The sequence below is a fragment of the Bison bison genome, unplaced genomic scaffold (assembly GCF_000754665.1).
Source record: "Bison bison bison isolate TAMUID 2011002044 unplaced genomic scaffold, Bison_UMD1.0 scf7180017864518, whole genome shotgun sequence".
NCBI lineage: Eukaryota > Metazoa > Chordata > Mammalia > Artiodactyla > Bovidae > Bison > Bison bison.
The window spans coordinates 14,425,494-14,445,987 of record NW_011495071.1 but is presented as its reverse complement, the minus strand read 5'-3'; the positions used below and the strand labels follow the sequence as shown (position 1 = coordinate 14,445,987).

Here is a 20,494-nt window from a genome sequence, read left to right as displayed (position 1 = left end):
CATCTATTTTCCATGAAGTGATGGGACCAGATGCCATGATCTTCGTTTTCTGAATGTTGAGCTTTAAGCCAACTTTTTCACTCTCCACTTTCACTTTCATCAAGAGGCTTTTTAGTTCCTCTTCACTCTCTGCCATAAGGGTGGTGTCATCTGCATATCTGAGGTTATTGATATTTCTCCTGGCAATCTTGATTCCAGCTTGTGTTTCTACCAGTCCAGCATTTCTCATGATGTACTCTGCATAGAAGTTAAATAAGCAGGGTGACAATATACAGCCTTGACGTACTCCTTTTCCTATTTGGAACCAGTCTGTTGTTCCATGTCCAGTTCTAACTGTTGCTTCCTGACCTGCATACAGATTTCTCAAGAGGCAGGTCAGGTGGTCTGGTATTCCCATCTTTTTCAGAATTTTCCACAGTTTATTGTGATCCATACAGTCAAAGGCTTTGGCATAGTCAATAAAGCAGAAATACATGTTTTTCTGGAACTCTCTTGCTTTTTCCAGCAGATGTTGGCAATTTGATCTCTGGTTCCTCTGCCTTTTCTAAAACCAGCTTGAACATCAGGAATTTCATGGTTCATGTATTGCTGAAGCCTGGCTTGGAGAATTTTGAGCATTATTTTACTAGTGTGTGAGATGAGTGCAATTGTGCAGTAGTTTGAGCATTCTTTGGCATTGCCTTTCTTTGGGATTGGAATGAAAACTGACCTTTTCCAGTCCTGTGGCCACTGCTGAGTTTTCCAAATTTGCTGGCATATTGAGTGTAGCACGTTCACAGCATCATCTTTCAGGATTTGAAAGAGCTACCTAACCTCAAAATTACGTAATTAGATTAGATTAAATTAGATTACCTAGTCTTGAAATTCTCCCCAGCTATCCTGATTCCTCTTCCCTGACAATACCCTTCAAACCACTGTCCTAAATATTAAAAGCTATCATGCCACACTCCATTTTAAGTCCATCAGTGGCTTTCACCAGCCTTCAAGATTAAATCCAGACTCTTCATTCAGGCTTATCAGCGCCAAATCCATGCCCCTCCTCTCTGCTTCTACTTCTGATTTCTCTTGCTTTTACCTGCCCTAGTCAGCCCCATACTGATTTCAGTTTCTAAGAGATGTTATGTATAAGAGGAAACAGCTAACTTACCATGAGTAGCTTCTGTCTGACACACCATTTCCTCTGTTGGATCTCACTTCTGTTGTAACACAACGTGCTGGGATACCACCTATGCACTCAGGGCTCCCCATCAACATGTCCAACCAGATGCCAAACCTCCACACCACAATCCACATCCACCTGCCTCCCAGACGTCTGGCCCACTGGAGATCTAATAGGTTCTCAAATTTAAACGTCTAAAATGGAAATCCTGATTTGCCCCCTGAAACTTGTTCCTAAGACTTGCCCATCTCAGCAACCACTCAGAACAAATTTTGTTCAATTCAAAATTTGAGGGATCATCCTTGTTCCTCCCTTTCTCTTATTCTGCACATCCAATTCATGGACAGGCTTTTCTGTCTCAACCTTCAAAATGTACCTCAAATTTATTTATTTCTGTTTCCACCTTCACCAGGCTGTCACCGTACTGGACTACTGCAACAGCCTGTTCCCTAGGCTCTGATCTACTTTGTGAATCAGATCATACCATTTACCTGTTCACAACCTTCCAGCAGCTCCCCCTATTGCTCTTTCAAATAAAATCCAAATTCCTTACCTTGGAGTAGCAGAACCTGCACGATACAACCGCTGCTAGTTTCCAATCTCACTCAGCAACAAAGTCACTCAGAACTACCTCCTAGGGGGTCTACCAAGCCTGGCACCAAGAACAGCAGCTTTCCCCTTACGTGTCCTAGGGCAGTAGCTGTTTTCAATAAGACACAAAATCTGATCAAGCAGAACTGACACCTGGTCTGTGTCAGGAGGGAACTGGACAGTGTCCTCATCTGACCCACAACAAGGTCTACCAACTGCTCAGGGAGCTTCCATTGTGAGTTCTTCACCATTTAACCCCACAACAGACCACCTGGATCAGATTACAGACTTTTTGCTGCTGCTAAGTCGCTTCAGTTGTGTCCGACTCTGTGCGACCCCATAGATGGCAGCCCACCAGGCTCCCCCGTCCCTGGGATTCTCCAGGCAAGAACACTGGAGTGGGTTGCCATTTCCTTCTCCAATGCATGAAAGTGAAAAGTGAAAGTGAAGTCGCTCGGTCATGTCCGACTCTAGTGACCCCATGGACTGCAGCCTACCAGGCTCCTCCGTCCATGGGATTTTCGAGGCAAGAGTACTGGAGTGGGGTGCCATTGCTTTCTCCGCAGACTTTCTGAACGGACCACAACTTTGCTGTCTTGTCTCCAGTCCAAGGCTTGTTTTAGAAGCCTTAGGATGGTGACAGGGACCTGCTGTCTTCACAGTTTAGACAGCACACAGTGGCTTCTAAGGACACTGGGAAAGCTGAGTGACCCTGAATGCTACACGTTCAGAAACGTGTCCTAACGAATCTAAAATTATAAAATACAGACAGTGCTTTGCAAATAGCAAGCAATGTCTTCCCTCTAAATAATTAAAACCACTTCTTGAAGAAATGGGTATAATAAAGCCGAATGTCAACAGTGCCTGAGCACTTCCCTATGCCTGGAATTAAAAAGGGATCTCTATTTACTCTTAATTGCTACAACTATATCCCAGATGCAGAGAAGTAGCGAAGTAAGAGGAGAAGACCAATTACTATCTATAAGCTGACAGTCTCAAGGCATGCTCCCTGGGGCATGGGGAACCCCCACTCTGTATATAATCTCGAGTGAGCTTGGCAGGCTCATGGACAGACTCTGAACTCTGTGTTTGCCACTAATCTTTGTGCCACAGGCAAGTTCCCTACTCCTCCAAGCCCCAGTTTCTGTTTATAAATTGAGGCTCTTACCTTTCCTTGCAAGGTTGTTGCAGGGATTTATGAAGATAATGGGATAAAGAGTTTAAGGCCAGCGTGTACCCAGCCTGTGCTAGGGAAGTGATAGCTACTGTTACAACGTCATTATGCTCACTAGCAGCAGTGATCCTGAAGCTGTTACTGACCTCCTGCCGTCCCCTTTCTGGGCCTTTGCCCACTGCTCCACTTGGGCCAGGCTACTCTTCCTCTGGCTGTGCTTCTCTGGGTTGGTCCTGGAAGGGAAGTCCCGCTGGTACCCAGCAGTCCCATTCTGCTCTCCCGGGCCAGACGTGACGGGCAGCACTCCGTTCCTCTCCGCCCGCTGGGGCTGAGCCTGCTGGCCTCTCGGGCCGCTGGGTAAATCCACGAACAAGGCATCCTCTTCGACTTGTGAGTATGGGGACCTGGCCTTGTTCCTGTCCCGCTTGCCCTCCAGTGGGTCCCTGGAGCGGTACCGGTCTTCCTCCTGCTCCCGCCTCTCGAATCCAAAGGAATCCTCGTGGCTGCGGTGAGGACAATCCCTCGCATGTCCGGGTCCCACACGGCCACACTCTCGACAGGACTCTGTGTGGTTGGCCTGGGGGACCGCCTGCCGCTCCACCTTCTCCGTGTCCCTGCAATGACAACAGCATGTTCAGTCCAGCCCAGACTGGAACCCCTAGCCAAGACTTGCCAAAGAACACACTTTACACTCCAATTACCTCCAGGCCTTTGCATGGGCTCTTCCCTCTGCTTGGAGCCCCTTTCGTGCCTACTCCCTTACGCTGCTGGCCTAACTTCTACTCCTCTGGGATCTGGCTTAAATGTCACCTCCTCCAGGAAGCCACCCTACACACAGTCCCAGTCTAGATCAGGATCTTAGCTGACTGCACTGTCAAACTAATCACACTGGACTATAACTGCGTGTTTACTCATCTAGTGCCCAAGTAGACTACGAGTTCCTTCAGGCCTGAGGCCCAGCTGGCCAGTCATCATATGCCCAGAACTTCCACATAATGATGGTACAGAATAGCAGCTCTATAAACTACTGAACAAATAAATGGCCTGTCTGTCTGGGGCAGGTTAGCTTGGATAGAAAGTTCCTGAGTCCAGGGTCTCCCCCGCTGGCATCTAGCATAGCCCAAAATACAATGAGCAGCATAATTAACAGTCATCCAAGATGTTGAGTGAAGAGTCAGCACGGCAATCTCTCGATATGACCACTTAGCTATCTTGTCAAGGAACTGCTCAAACAGGAATGTAAGAACATGGACATAACAATTTTCTGAAGCATCATTAGTCAGATTTCAGAGATAAGGAAACTGAGGCACAGAAAAGATAAATGATTTGCCCAAGACCATCCTGCTGGGAAAAAGAGGCACCAGGGCTTAATTCCAGACAGAATGCAGAGTCCAAGGACTGGGGCCACCACTCTCTACAGCCTCTCCATCTGTTTGTCTATGATCTGACACACATGCAGACCTGGAAACTATAGAGAAGGGGGTAGCGGTGACAGGTGAGGATGTGCGCTGAGGCTAAAGAGCTTCCAGGGCATAGAGAAGAGAGCCTCTTTCATGGCCCATCTCCCACTGGAAGCTGCCTCTCTCCCTACTCCTTGAGTCCAAGTTGTATCTGCATCCTCATTACTTGGTACTGGGGACACAGCAGCAGCTCCATATGCTTAGCAGAATTTAGACTGAGGAGGCAGGGGAACACACTCCAGCCTAGCTCAAAAGGACCAGAAAAATTACCATGGACCCTTGGACAGGCAGCCAGTTGACTTATACTCCTTGGTAAAAAGGTCCTGGCCTTGACGTCCATCATTTCTTGAAATGGCCAAGGCTGAGGGTTCAACAGAAGAATGAACATCAGAGGTGCTGCTGCATTTACATCTCAATGGCCAGACCTCAGGTGTCCTTGCAACAACCTCAGAACTTCAACTACCAATAATCAGCACAGATTCAAGGCAGAATCCATCCAGTCAGGGAGCTGGTGAAAATGTCAATGTAAAGTGAAAATACCACCCCTAACACAGGTCTACTTCTTCATGTGTGCTGGCCTGTCAGCCTTAACACAGGTATGGAAGCTGAGAAAAGCAATCTCATATCTCATGTCTGTGCACTACTCCTGTGTGCTGTGTGTGCTCAGTCATGTTTGATGTTCTGTGACCCCATGGACTGTAGACCACCAGGCTCCTCTGTCCATGGAATTTTCTAGGCAAGAATACTGGAGTGGGTTGCTATTTCCACCCCAGATGATCTTCCCAACCCAAAGATTGAACCCACATCTCCTGCAATTGGTAGGCAGATTCTTTAACACTGCACCACTTGGGAAGCCCATGTACTCATTACTTTTCCATGAAAGCCCAAAGCTTTTGGGGGGAAAAAAAAGCTTCTTTGGACTTCCTCTATCCATCACTAGGAGACATCTTTCCCCATCTCCCACCCCTTCTGCTAACACAGTTTGAATTTCACTTGGGGATCATCCTATCCCACTCTCAGTACCTGTAGTTTAGGTCCTGCTGACTCTACCGGTCCCTTTCAACCTGAGGCTCCAAGTCTCAGTGACTGGCTCACAGGCTGACAGGTCACCCAATCCAGGCCATTCAGAGCTAGTTCTGGGACTTTGGTTGGAGCTGGTCTTGAGCTGCTGCAACTACATAGGAAACAGCTATCTGAGAATGAGGCTTCCCAGGTGGTGCTAGTGGTAAAGGGTGCCTGCGAATGCAGGAGATATAAGAGACATGAGTTCGATCCCTGGGTCAGGAAGATCCTGGTGGAAGAGCACGTGGCAAGCCACTCCAGTATTCTTGCCTGGAGAATCCCACAAACAGAGGAGCCTGGAAGGCTACAGTCCACAGGGAAGCAGAGTCAGACACAACCGAAGCGACTTAGGCACACACACATCTGAGAATGAAAGCAGATGGAGAGAAATAGAATCTTAAAGACTTGTCCTGAACTCCTAGATTTAGCCATACCTAAACCAGATATCGGAGAAGGCAATGGCACCCCACTCCAGTACTCTTGCCTGGAAAATCCCATGGACGGAGGAGCCTGGTAGGCTGCAGTCCATGGGGTCGCTAAGAGTCAGACACGACTGAGCAACTTCCCTTTCACTTTTCACTTTCATGCATTGGAGAAGGAAATGGCAACCCACTCCAGTGTTCTTGCCTGGAGAATCCCAGGGACGGCAGAGCCTGGTGGGCTGCCGTCTATGGGGTCGCACAGAGTCGGACATGACTGAAGCGACTTAGCAGCAGCAGCAGCAAACCAGATATATCCTTGGACTTTTTGGTTGTACATTAATAAATTGTTTCTCACTTAAGCTAGTCTGAGTTTGGGCTCTGTTACTCACAGTAGAAGGAGTCCTATTACATCATTTTATATTGACATATTTAGATGGTGACTTTTAAGAACCTTTCCATTCCTAAAGTATGGTGGGTCTATAACCTCTAGTAGAAGAAACACGTGAAATATTCAAGGGCCCACACTTTTAAGAAAAAGTAATTTTTTTCTTTTTTGGCTGTGCCATGTGGCTTTGTGGGATCTTAGTTCCCTGACCAGGGATTGAACCCGAGCCTTGAGCAGTAAAGCATGGAGTCCTATCCTTTGGACAGCCAGGGAATTTTCAGAAAAAGTAATTCTTACTGGAAGTTTTTAAAGGGACAACTCTGTTCTACAAAGTACACTTTATAAATTTTAACTTTCTCTTTCTTTTCACACCTTGTCATAAAAGTGAAAGAAATATGCTTTCACTGTGAAAGTGAAACACTGCAAACAAATATGCAGTGAAACAAATATGCACTGAAATGGAAGACACTGATTGAAGGGAAAAGAGGGTTTCTTCAACTGACAGACGAATGCATAAAGATGTGGTACACATACACAATGCAATATTACTCAGCCATTAAAAAGAATGAAATAATGCCATTTGCAATAACATGGATGGACCTAGAGATAATCATACAAGTGAAGTAATTCAAAAAGAGAAAGACGAACACCACATGATATCACTTACATGTGGAATCTAAAATATGACACAAATGAATCTGTCTATGAAACAGACCCACAGACACAGAACAGATTTACGGTTGTGGGGGTGGGGAGTGGCAGGAGGGAAGGGTGTGATGGATTGGGAGTTTGGGATTAGCAGATGCAAACTATTACACTATTACATATAGAATGGATAAACAATGAGGTCCTACTGAATAGCATAGGGAATTATATACAGAAACCTCTGATAAACCATAATTGAAAAGATTATGAAAAAGAATATGTATATATATGTGTGTGTATATATGCATGTATATATATGTGTGTGTGTATACATATATAAAACTGAATAACTTTCCTATACAGCAGAAATTAACTCATTGTAAATCAACTATTTCAATAAAATAAATTTTAAATTAAAAAGGAGAGGATTTCTTCAACTTCAGAACCCAGGGGTTATGGATACAATATCTTAGCCCAACCAACTGTAATGAGGATTTTTCTTTCAACCTCCATGTCTTTACTGAGAACCTATACATTCCCACTGAGGCGAGCACTTAGGGATATAGTATAGAAAATAGCCTCTGCTACCAGAGCCAGACAACCCTAAAGCCTGATTTAATCATAGTAACCACATTTAATGCTGTTCTCTTGAGCGATCCCAAATCATGGAGTTTGCCAGTCTTTTCTAACCTTGGAGTTAACTTATAACTATAAATCTTAATCCTTACTGTCTGTGTATATATATGATTGTATACATCCCAACACATGCTAATATGTCCTAAAAATAAAGTTAACTGAGAAAGATAAAACTTTTTTCTCAGATAAACTTTTTTCTCAGATTGACACCAGCATTTACTGCAAAACAAACCCTAATAGGGTGCCTAAAAGAATGGGAGTCTGCTTGCCACCCGGCCCTAAGACTTGGGGTTATGAACAACAGCTCCTGTTTCCACAGCTGTTGGGCCTTACCCAAGATAAGATATGTGCCTTTGTGTCCAAAATAGTCAGTCTATGGCTACAGGTAAAAAAAGTGAAGGGAATGTTCCCGACTCCCCCACCTTACCTGACTTAAACATTTAACTTACTAAGTTACAGGATTTAAGGCAAAAGTGTTTTTTGGTCTTCTCCCTGTCTCTTTGAATTCCCTGCAATGTAACACATGACCTCTCAAATCAGGAGACCTGTCACACAATACATCTGCAGTGCTCAATTTAGCACAGTGGTGGGGAAAGAAGGACGTATCCCTCGGCTGTCAGTGGCCGTGTCATTCAGAGAAGGGGCCATGCACGGCATTGATGTTCAGCTAAGACGACAACAGCCCTTCCTGTGCAGGTCATTACTGCTGATGCGAGTACCTGGTGTCGCTGGCTATTTAAAAACACAAGGAATTCCTGACATTTGGTGATCACTGTGGCCACATGTGTCACTTTCCAAGCATGACTAACCCAGACTGCGTAGGATTAGTTCCAGGCAGACCTGGATTCAACAGCTGGCTCCAGCCCATAGCAGCTGAGTGACCTTGGGCAACTCCCTGACCTCTCTGGTCTCAGGTTCCTCATCTGCAAAATGGGGACAACAACCCCTACCTCTTTGGGTTCTTACAAGGAATAAAGGAGACGATGCACAGAAAGAGCACCGCGCTGGGTCTGGCACCTAAAGTGCGTGTGTTAGTTGCTCAGTCATGTCTGACTCTCTGTGACCCCATGGAATGCATCCTGCCAGGCTCCTCCATCCATGGAACGGCATTCTCCAGGCGGGAATACTGGAGTGGGATGCCATTTCTTCTCCAGGGGATCTTCCTGACCCAGGGATCGAACTCAGATCTCCCACTTTGCAGGCAGATTCTTTACTGTCTGAGCCACCAGGGAAGCCATCATCAAATATAAATGTACTAGCTTCCAACATCTTTTCCTTCCTTGCCCCCATTTTTTCAAAGCAGCAATGTACCCAACAAAAAACTCACATTTCCTAACCTCCCTTGGAGCTGGGGATGATCATATAACATAAATCTGGCCAATAAGATGTATGCAGAAATTGTTGGATGGGTCTCCCAGGAAAGCCTTTAAAAGAAAGAACACTTACCTGGCTTGACTAACCTTTCCCTTATTCCCGCCTAGAACTTAGACTGGAATGCAAGGTGACAAAAATGCAGATGAAAGCCACCTATCAAAACCTGGGTAGAAAGTGAGAAAGAGCCCAGGTCCCTGACAGCATCATGGAGCTACTATATGAGTCAGAACTAACTAACTGTGCATTCCTGTTAGTGAGAAAACTAAAACCCAATTTGATTACATGGCTCTAAGTTGAGTTGTTCTATCACAGGCAACCAAACATAATCCCTGATACAAGGGGCTGAGCCCTGCCCCGGCCATTTTCAGCACGTGACAGCAACATTTTATGTCTGCTTAGAGAAAATCCTTGCTTTCCCCTGCAAGTGGGAAGAGCACAAATCTCAGGCTGAGGATACTTCTATCTTATTCCTGTCCTTCACAAGAACTCAGAAGTTAACAGATCATACCAAGCAGTTGACACTATTATTTTATTCTGCTTCCAAACCCTTTATTTCACCAGGAAATAAGGAATAATATTTACTTCTTTCTTAATGTTACACAGATACTTCACACACACCGGAAATCTCATGTGAAGACCTGAGCGAGAAAAGGAACCACACACAGCTTGTAGGGACTTAGCTGGACTTCAGTCCTGTTGGCAGACACAGCCCATCTGTCACAGTCCCACTGGAGGATCCCTCCCTGCTCACCATACCTAAATGACCAAACTAACAGCCCAGGAACAAGGGTCAGGCCACTGACATCCTTGGAGTGTTTGTCTCAACATCAGGTGGCAGATGTTCCTGTCCAGCTACTGAATAGCACAGGGAACTCTGCTCAGTGTTATGTGGCAGCCTGGATGGGAGGGAGTTTGGGGAGAATGGATTCGTGTATATGTATGGCTGAGTCCCTGCACTGTTCACCTGAAATTATCACAACAATGTTAATCAGCTCTACCCAATACAAAATAAAAAAGTTTAAAGTTTGGGGAAAAAAAAAATTCTGTCCTGGAAAACCAGCTCAGCCAGTGTCGACAGATGCCAAGTCCTGAGCACTGACCCCAAAGCTCAGGAGGACAGTGGGCTCAAAAGCTGAAACCCACCCTGTGCAGTCCACAGCCTTGTATAAAAGGCTGAAGCAAATGGGTCCAGAGTCTCTAGGAAGCCCACAGGCAGGCTGGCTCACTTGAATTAGTTCCTAAATTTGATGACAGAAACGTCTGGAGAAAAATGGAGACAGAAGTTGGTTTCTTCTTTTCCCAGACTTAACTAGGGCAGTTCCCCTGGGATGGGAGAAGATAGCTGGCTACCTTTCAGGCTCTGCCGTAAATAAACAATAGGTGGGTCTGTCCTCCCCCAGGGAAGAGTGAGGCTGAAGGACAAATGAAACACCACACTGCCAAGCTCAGGCCGTCACTCCTCTCAGCAGTGGCGACTGGCAAAGTCCCTCGTGAAGTTTTAAGGACCCGACAAACCAGACAAAGGAGAAAGGAAAGATGTACAATGGCCGCCAGCTCTCCTCACTTTGTTCACTCCTGCCTGGAGAATCCTTTCCTCTTCCTCTACCTGGGTGAGTAACGCTCAATTACCACAGCCCGACCTGAGCCAGTCTGGAGTTCTGGCACGCACCGAGCTCACTCACTTTCAGTCTGTCTATGGCAGTTCCAGTCTGGGTCACTCATTTTTTGTGGCCAATGTTTGGCTGTTTTATGCTGGGTCCTACTGTGTGCCAGGAACCCAGCATAGACCATCTCTAACCCCTAGAGCAATCTTGCAAGGTCAGGACTGTCAAGCCCAGAGAGGCTGAGGGCACTCACATGAGCACCAGCTTACTGAAAATATATTGTCTCTACTGAAGGATAGGGATTATGGGGAGCACTTACTAATTGTAAAACCCTGAGCTAAAGGACTTTAAATATTATTTCTTATCATCACACCAAGCTAGAAATATTATTCTTTTATTATAGGTAATGAACACGAAGCTCAGAGTGGTAAAGCAACTTGCCCTGATCATGCAACCAGTGACATGAAAGTTGCTCAGTTGTGTCTGACTCTTTGTGACCCCATGGACTGTAGCCTGCCAGGTTCCTCTGTCCATGGAATTCTCCAGGCAAGAATACTGGAATGGATAGCCGTTCCCTTCTCCAGGGGATCTCCCCAACCCAAAGATTGAACCCGGTCTCGCACATTGCAGGTGGATTCTTTACTGTCTGAGCCACCAGGGAAGCTCAACCAGTGAAATAAGCAGGACTCAAATTCCATCTGATCCAACTCCTTAGCCCTGTACTGGGGTTGAAAGCATGTCTATAAGTTACTTCTGTCAAGGGTCCAAGGAGCTTGTCCAACCTCAGGCATTGTTCTGTCACACTTTAACCAAAGTGGTCAGGGTCTGAAAGGCCAAAGATTCCATTCTCTGAATAGAGTGGAGAGAGCCAGAAACGTGTGGGCCACTTTGAGCAGACTGAATCCCCACAACCAGTCCCACAACAGTGCTCAGCCTGCTCTCAGACACCCCAAATCCCTATTTGAACATCTCTCAGGGAGAAGTTTCATTCATCGACCTAACCACTCACCAGTCCAGCCAGCCAAACATCCATGCACCGTCCTTTAACTGACTATGTGCCAGGCACCATTCTCACTTCTAAGGAACTTACAGTCTAGCGGGGGTGACAAAGAGAAAGCAGGCCAACATAACTTTAGCATGAAAGTTCTCTGCATGAGGAACGACACAGTGCTATAAGCAGAAGCATCTAACATACTGAGAGTCAAAGAAGAAAGAAATACAAGTAAGCTAGGCCCTGAAGGATGTGCTGAGTGGTCCTAGTAAGGGTGAGGGCCAGGGGAGCAGATGGGCAAGGCCTAGAGGACTTACAGGGAACAGACCCAGCCAGGGATCAAAAGCCATACTAAAGAGATTGGATTTTATTCTAACAGTGACTGGACTATAAGCTCTCTCAGTTCCATGATAGGTCTATAGTAACACTGAGACCACATAGCTTTGTAGAGACCAGAGAGGTTGGGAAGCTGAAAACAAAGAGGTCAGCTGCCTTCCGATAGGCCCTCCTATCTGAGCTGCTTGTCAGTTCTGTGAACTGTAACAATAAGCTGCCCTCCTTGCTTAGTACTTTAGCTTCTTGGAGAGGACAAGACATCCTTAGATAAGAGGGGGAAATAAGGCAGTTCAACAGAGGAACTTGGAAGACAGATTTTAAGGAGGCTGTAGAGAATAAAAAAAAAGAATCCAAAATCTGGCAAGTGGAAGAACATGGAAATAAGGGAGAAGAAATCATGGACAGAAGGAGGGAGAGGGTGGGCTCTGGCCATAGTGCTCAGCGTCCCTGATGGAGAAGGGGTGGGGGCTCAAGAATGCTTGTCCATCAAGAGACCCTGAAGCCTGTAGGGAACAAGAGGACAACGGAAGGAAGCACAGCAAGGGTGCTCAGCTCCCTCTGGGGTTAGAGGAACAATGTAGGAAGAGGCTGGAGGAGGGGACAGTGAGGGGCAGGCTGAGGGACGGTCCTGCAGGAAGCCTGCGTTGCTGAACCACAGCTCACACTGCTAAGGGATGGGCACATCCTGGAGAGGAGGAGAGTATGATGTGCCCACAGGAGATTCATCGTCGTGTAATTCAGAGGATTAACAATGAAACTGGATGGGTGCAAAAAAAGAATGATGCTGTTAAAACCTATGGGAGCTAGCATATTGGATATGGAGTATCAGCTATGTCTTAGGCAACATGCGAAGTAAGCACTTTACACATTCATTTCATTTTTACAAAAATTTGATGAGCTAGAAAAATCTGTTTAAAAAGCATACCTAAATTGCACAAGCGACACAGCTAGAAAGTAGCAGCAGAGCTGCGTTTAAACTCTGGCCTGTCCGACTGCAGAGACTAAACCCTAGGAGGAGACAGTACCTAAGGCAAAAGAAATCGATATAGTAGGAAGTGGCTTGGATACTGGTTGCTTGCACATCATTTATCACATCCCATCAAGTCATTTCCCCTTCCTTTGTCCACAGCCCTAACGTCGCTTAGGAATGCACCCCTACCTCACTCTCAGTCCCTACAGTCAGGTTCTAGAAGTGAAGCATGTATCTCAGGCCTGTGTCAGTCAGCACGTGCACTCCCGGGCCATGGTAGGTGACTTGGGGAATCACTGTGACCTAAGCCGGTCTGATCAGAAGAGATCTCAGAGCTTTTGGGTAAAACTCCGGTTCTTTCCTACTGGACTTAACTCAAATGACCTAAGTCTGGGGCTACTGCAGCCATCTAGCCACCAGACCCCAGATCTGCCAGGGACTTCTACATGGAGTTCAGGAATGAAGCCCAGTGGGGAGAGAGATGATGTGCAATGATACTGTCTGAGCCTTGACCACAGCTGTTTTCTAAAGCTGTAGTTATCCTGAACTTTTCAGTGCCGTGGATCAATAAACTCCTCCCCTTTTAAGATAAATTTGCATTTTGTTACCTGTAATAAGAAGCCCTACCGTACCACATTCATAAAGAAAGAATCTGCCTATGTGAATAAGAATAGAACCATTTGGGTGAGAATCAAGGAGGGAAAGAAGGAAAAGCTACTGTTGGGACCGCCCACGGAACAGAGCTGGAGGTTTCCAGAGCAGATCACCAACGTGGAGGAGAGGCAAGATGTAGTCTTACATGATGAATACGTCTCACTAACTAAATGTTTGAACATCTTATTCAGAAAAATAGAACATTTAATAAGTCTGAATTCCCTTGGCTGATAGTTTCATCTCTCAGAAAATTAAGAGGAAATGCTACTCTGGTTTTACTGAGTCAGAAGGTAGAACAAGTTTTGTTTATGTTTCTTTAAACAGGGAAGAAACCTTGGGCAAAGATGACCATGGGATTTCAAGAGTTTATTATGAGCATAGCAAGAACACATTTTAAAAGTTCAGAAAAAAGCCAGAGATAATAAAGTGGCCTGAGATCTGTAAGGCAGCCCAGTGGAGAAGGGAAGGAGCCTCTCTGAAAGCAAAATCTGAGAGTTAATTACAAAATCCTCTTGTAGGAAAAAGTAAAAAAAAAGAAAAACAAAAAACAAAAAACCCTAACCTTAGCTAGCAAATTCATCCTAAACAGTTCAGGCAGACATCACTTATCAATCACAGCACATTTTCCTGTTAAGCCTGATCTCATTCTCAAGTTATCTTTGAGTGCCCAAGTGCCCAAGTCAGGCACAAGACAACTGGGCAAAGCTGGGCCACAAGAATGAACCTGTCTGACATTGCTGGTGGAAACAAACCAGTGTAACAGCACAGGGAGCATTCAGAGCTCCCATTATGAGAAATGCATCAAGCACAAACCCAGTGGAATGGGCCCACGCGAATGACCGCAAACGGTAAAGTCTAGAAAGAACGGAGATTTGTTTACTTAAAGCAGAGCAAAATAAAACAAAACTTTCTATTTTCTAAGAATTAAAATAAAGGAGGGGAGAACTTAAAAAAAAAAATAATAAGAGATATCTGTGCGTGGGAAGATGACCACACCACAAATAAAGTTGAATTCTTCAACTTCTGAATTTATTTCCATATCTTCATCAAGGTGAGTGACCTCACCATGAATAAGAGAACAACCTTGGTTCAGAGAGATCGAAAGACCAAGATGGCAAGGAAGATGGGAAAAGTCCAGCTGTCAGAACCCCAGGGCCCGAAGGGAACTCAAAGATGGGCTCTAGAAACCTCTCAGACCATCTCTGAGGAATCCAAGAGAACACAGAAAATGCCAGAATGTTACAGACTGACAAACAGTATCCTGACTTTGAAAAGAGGGGGAAAGCAGATTCTCTTAAATAACACAACTGAGAGCCTACAACCAACCCCTGCAAGAGGCCAAGCTGCAGTCCCAACTGGGCCGATTTTAACACGTGGAGGAAAGGAAGCATCGAAGAAAAGCAAGGAACTCACTAGGAAATGCAGAGAATAGGTACCAGCAATTCACTGCAGAGGAATACAAGTGACCAATAAATATAAAAGATCCCCACCACCATGAAAACACACATTAAAATAAACAGATACCACTTACCTACACAGCAGCTCAGCAAAAGCAAAAGACTGATAATATCAACGGTTTGCAAAGATGTGGAGAAATGAGCACTCTCACTAGTGGAACATATTAATACAACTTACTTTAAAGGACAGTTTGGCCGTATTGGTTACAATTTAAGAGCACTGTATATTGACCCAACAATCTGAAAGCCTCACACGTGCAGAGGCTTGTACAAAGCTTTTCATTACACAACTGTGCTGAAAAAGGGAGCACAAAATGAACTATCCAACGTGGGGCACATGCTTAACTACACTATGGTACATTAACATTATGAAATACCATACAACAGTCAAAAATAAAGTCAGCCCATATACACTCATACAGAACGACTTTCAAGTCAATATTATTCATGGTATTAAAAAAGCACAAAAAAACCCTCTATATTTCTACAAGAGCATATATGCACATAAATGAACAGAAAATAGTTTAAAGAGATCCCTGGTAACCTGGTAACAGAGGTAACACTGGGAAGGTGACTAAGGATATTTTTCTTATTGCGCATGTGTCGCATGGAGGAAGACTTCCCTGGTGGTCCAGTGGCTGAAACTCCACATTCCCAATGCAGGCGACCCAGGTTTGATGCAACTAGGGATTCACATGCAGCAACTAAAGATTCCACGCACCGCAACTAAGACTCAGCACAACCCAAATAAATAGTTTTTGATGAACAACAAAGACAAGGGAACAGTGAGCTTCCGGGACCAGACTGTGCACTAGGAGTAAGTCGAGTCGAACCTGCCCATTGCCTTCTCCTGCGGTGAAGGTGGAAGTGCCACTGTCACTGAGCAGACTGCCTGCAGGCTAATGGCACAGACTTTCGATTCATTATCATGCACACAACAGAAAAATTCAGGCTGGATGACTCTGCTAGGAAGAGAGGCAAACCTGACTGAATGCCTATAGGCAAGAGCCGCTGATGCAGGGCCCATGGGATAACTGCCAGGACAGTCTTTGTTCTTGTCCTTCCAACATATTCATTCATTCTTTCAGTTTCTCACTTACTCACTCAATAGATATTTGAGAGCTTACTATGTGTCAGATGTGCAGAAGATTCAAAGACGATAGCCCCTTGAAGCCTAGGATACTGAAAAGTAGACAGAAAAAACCCGGCACAACAAACACTCAACTTAGGCGCTACGGAAATTCCAAGGGCAGAACCTGACTTCTACCTTGCCTCTTGAGGGAGGCTACTAATTATATCAAAGACCTGTTAGTCTCAGGAAAGAGAATATGAAGCTAGGGAGTACCACTAATACCCCAAATCGCAAAAAATTGAGTTGGAAAAGGTGGACAAAATAAAACCACTCATTTGCAATCACTGAGAATCCGGTCTTCAGGTTGCTGGAGGACACTACTCTTACAAGGCCTAAGAGACCTTTGTCAAAGAAGCCTCCAAACAGAGCAAGATGTCCAGTGAAGAAGGGGGTTCATGTCAGGTGAGGACTGGCTAAAGGCACCCTGACTTTTCCAGGGCTACCCAACCTTCTCCAAGCAACTGACCACTCATGTTCCTTGTCCGTGTGCTCTCAGGGAATCACCCACAGTCAACAGACTCAGGAGCCTCCAGATCCCTGATGGTACCCTGGTTGGCCCACTTGAGAGAAGAGGCAGCTGAAAGACAGTGCCCACATGAGCTCCCAACAGCAAGGTGGTGGGCCGTCGGTGATGCATTTCCAGTTTCAAGATCTTTCCTGCTTGTCCTCTCCCTCCTCCGCAGACGTTGCCCCAAGGTTGTCCTTTCAGCCGCACACAAGAGGAGAAAGACTGAGAAACACACGACCAGGTTCCAAGGCTGGGCATCCCAGCCTTTTCGGTCATTTCACCCTTCCAGTCCTTCCCATTTCTCTGCTTAATGAGGCCAGTGGCCTCAATAATTCCCAGGGGACCTCTCAGCTCTGCTGGCAGTATGTGTTGGCTTTGTAAGCATTCTCTTCCAGGAAGAAGTCACCATTTAAAATTCCAAGAGAGGGCAATACTTAACAGGAGCGAGTGGACGGTGGAATCTGGGTCCCCCTCCCACACAGGCAGCGCTCTGGCAGGGACCCTCCACGGGGACTGACCTCTTCAGTGACGATCGAGACAGCACCTGCGCAGCCTGGTTCATGGCCCGGACCCAAGCATTCATGTCCTCCTGGGTGTCGGCGCTGAAGTAGTAGGTCCTCATGCCAGACTGCTCGGCCTGAGAGCTATTATAGATGAGAGCCCGCATCCCGGTGTGCACAGCCTGGAGACAGAAGATGGAGACCCAGGTCAGAGAGGTTAGTGTGCGTTTCATTTCCAGGAGCAAAAACCAAGAGATGCCCCAGGCCAGTTCTCCCCACTTCCAGACTGAAAGCCCACGCACCACCCAGCTGATTTCCACAGATGGAAAAAAAAGGCTGGGTTCCCGTTCCTTGACATAGACAGGCCCAGCAACAGCTGTGTCTGCTCCCCACAGCGAAAGCCCTGCAGCTGTACCTGTTTCCTGCTTATCTTACTCCCACTTATGGAAGGGTACACAGTCAATTCAAGGCTTATGTGAGAAAGATTTTTAAAATTAAAAAAAAACAACAACAACAAAACACCTCATTCCAAAGAAGCAGACTCTTGGGAATCCCTGTCTCAGTTCTTCTGAAGCACCTGATGACTGGAATTGATTCAAAACAGCTGCTCAATAGCAGATAGCTTGGTGCAGATATTCACTGCGCTTCCCTGCTTGGCATGAAATGTGATATGTGCCCATCAAGGAAGCTGCTCTTCTGGCTCTCCAAAGAGGTGCTACAAAGTGTGACCAAGCAGTCTAACACCTGACTGAGGACCCTGGCATACCTACTATGTGTCAGGAAGCCTCCAGGTGCTCTCATATGTTCTATAGGTACCAGGAACGACCCCTGAAAAGCAACTGGGATGGACCATGAAGAGGTAACACTAGTTTTCCCCTTTGGGCTCTGATAAGCAGGGTCTTTTAAATTTGCAAGGAAAAAGCTCACCAAATCCACAGACCAAGATGATGCGGAAAGAGAAAGATTTACGGAGCGCCTTCTATATATCTTCTGGGTACCTCCGTGCCTTTATCTCATTTTAATCCCAATAGCCTTGAAATGTAGGAACATTCAGAATCCCTTTTATAGATATGGCAAGTAAAGCTCTGAGAAGTGACTTTCCTGGATTTCCAAGCCTAGTCACAGATTCTCACAGCACTTATTACACTCTTGTTTATCATCTCTCTCTTCCTTGCAGAATATAAACTTGATGAGAGCAGGGATTCTGTCTATTTTGTTCACTACTGTATCCCCAGGAACAGTGCCTGGCACACAGTAGGTGCCCAATAAATATTTTTTTGATTGACTGAAAAGCTGGAGCCAGGATTCTAGACACTCACCTAGGAATGTCTATCCAGACATTCCAGACATGTCTCCCAGGGTCTATCCAGAAATGAGTCTGATATAGCTCGCTGATCTAATAACCCAGATCTACAATGACAGGCAGATACCATGCAAGGATCAGTCAGAGAAAGCAAAATGAGAGAAGTGGAAACATGTCTAGAAAATGACATGTTTCTGAGATCACCAGTGGTCATGGATGAAACCTCAGACATGAACTATAAGCATTCACTTCTCCTCTCACACTAACAACCATGTCCAAAAATGATATTAAATACAAGTCTGCTTGTGACACTCACAGATCTGAATCCATCCAGCCCAGTGCCAAGGGAGTCCAGGCAAACCTGGCTTGCAGCTAAGGGTTCCTACAGTGGCCAGAGCAAATCTTATTTCCTTTCTTGCATGATAAGGACTCACTCACTGTTCTAGGAAGTATCCCTCCTTTTCAGCAAGGTGGAGATGTGGCAATAAGAAGAGAACTAGAAGGGGCTTATGCCTGTCTTACCGTGAACTGGCAGAAATTCTTAGAAAAGCTCCCTTGGACAATGACCCATAAGATCTTTGACACCCGCTTCCCAGCCTTTCTGCCCAGCCACAGGGGGTTCTGGGGCAGGTATCCACTTGAGTAAGTTAGTGGGATTCATTGAACTATCACTGACTTACAGAGGACTAAACATGAGACACAAGCTGAACCAACCTTAACTTGGGAAGGATAAGGAGTGTCACTGACCACAACTCCTACACAAATGACAGCTCCATGTGATCTGTTTAAAGAACACGACCAGCCCCGTCTACCCTGGCAAAACTAGCTGATGGCTAGTTTCCCTGGAGAAAGCTCTGGATGGGTAATCAACCATTTATGGGGCAGTGATGCCAGAGCTGTGGATGTTCAAATAGAAGTACCAAACCCGCCCAGAGGACTTAGGGGAGGCTTCCTGGAGAAGGTAGGCCCTGAACAGATGCCTAAAAGACAAGTAAGAGTTCAGAAAGGGCATTCGAGGTTGTGACTGAAGCTCAAGCAAAGGCCTATGGGCAAGAAATGGAAGAAAGGCATATGAAGAAGGTGTGCTAAAACGTGGCTGGAGAGATAAGCCAGACCTTCTAAACCAAAACTGGGCTCTATCCTGAAGGCAATGGGCAGCCACAGAAGGGTATATGGTGGGAGCATTCTTGAACAGACGTGTAACTGAGGAACAGTGTGGAGGACGGGCTGAAGGCTGCAGAGGAGCTCGAGGGCTGAAGCAATGATGGCCAACACTCACTGAGTGCTCACTACGTGCCAGGCATCATTCCAGTGCCTAGTAAGTTAGTTACCACGGGGTGGGGGGTGATGGCAGGCCAGACAGAATAGTGACAGTGGTAGGGGAGAGATGGATCTCAGAGATAGAGAAAGCACAACATTGAAAGGGGAAAAGAGAGCAGCTCCTTCCTGTTCTTTTCTTATCCTGTTAATCCCTAGGCTCGTGCAGACAAAGGCAAGGACTGTGTCTTTTCACTGCTGTATCCCTAGCATCTATATCCTGCCAAGTAGAACAACAGAGCACAATAGAAGTTTGCTGAGTATACATAAGTAAAACACCATGACTTTTGGCTGGCCTTCAGCCAGAATCTAAAGCAGAGAATCTTAACCTTTTTTCTGGCATCTTTTTGATGACTTGGTGAATTCTATGAACTCTTCCTAGAAGGTGTTTTAGTGCACAAATAAGATAAAGGAAATACACTATATTAAAATATAGTTACCAAAATATTTTTAAATGTTGCAATATAGTGATACAGGTGCTTCCTTAATAATATATCACATAACAAGTCTAGTAGCACATGTAATAATTATTGTAATTTCGAAGTGGTGAAGAGCATAAACAGTATTTCGAGATATCTGCAACAACTATAAGGTGATATGAAAACATCTCTGGTTTCTATTGGTGATCAAAGGCATGGGTGCCGTCAATACCGACTGTTGTCTGCTTTCTCAGTCAAAGGAGATGTTATGCATTAAAATAGGAAAGACATGATTTACCCGTGAAGAAGTTTAAAAAAGAAAGATGTTATTTACCTACTGACACTTACGGGTCTGTGGGCCTCAGGCCTTAGTCTTGAGGGAAGGAGAACAGCTC

The 20,494-nt window shown here is 45.6% G+C and overlaps 1 protein-coding gene across 1 annotated transcript in view; it reads right to left on the bottom strand.

Annotated features, from left to right (window-relative positions):
* The window catches only part of PLEKHA7 (pleckstrin homology domain containing, family A member 7), a 228,329-nt gene that overhangs the window by 48,194 nt on the left and 159,641 nt on the right, over positions 1 to 20,494 (bottom strand). Inside the window, 2 exon segments of the mRNA XM_010830665.1 lie at positions 3,071 to 3,538; positions 17,079 to 17,242. Coding sequence (XP_010828967.1) covers positions 3,071 to 3,538; positions 17,079 to 17,242 — 632 coding nt within the window.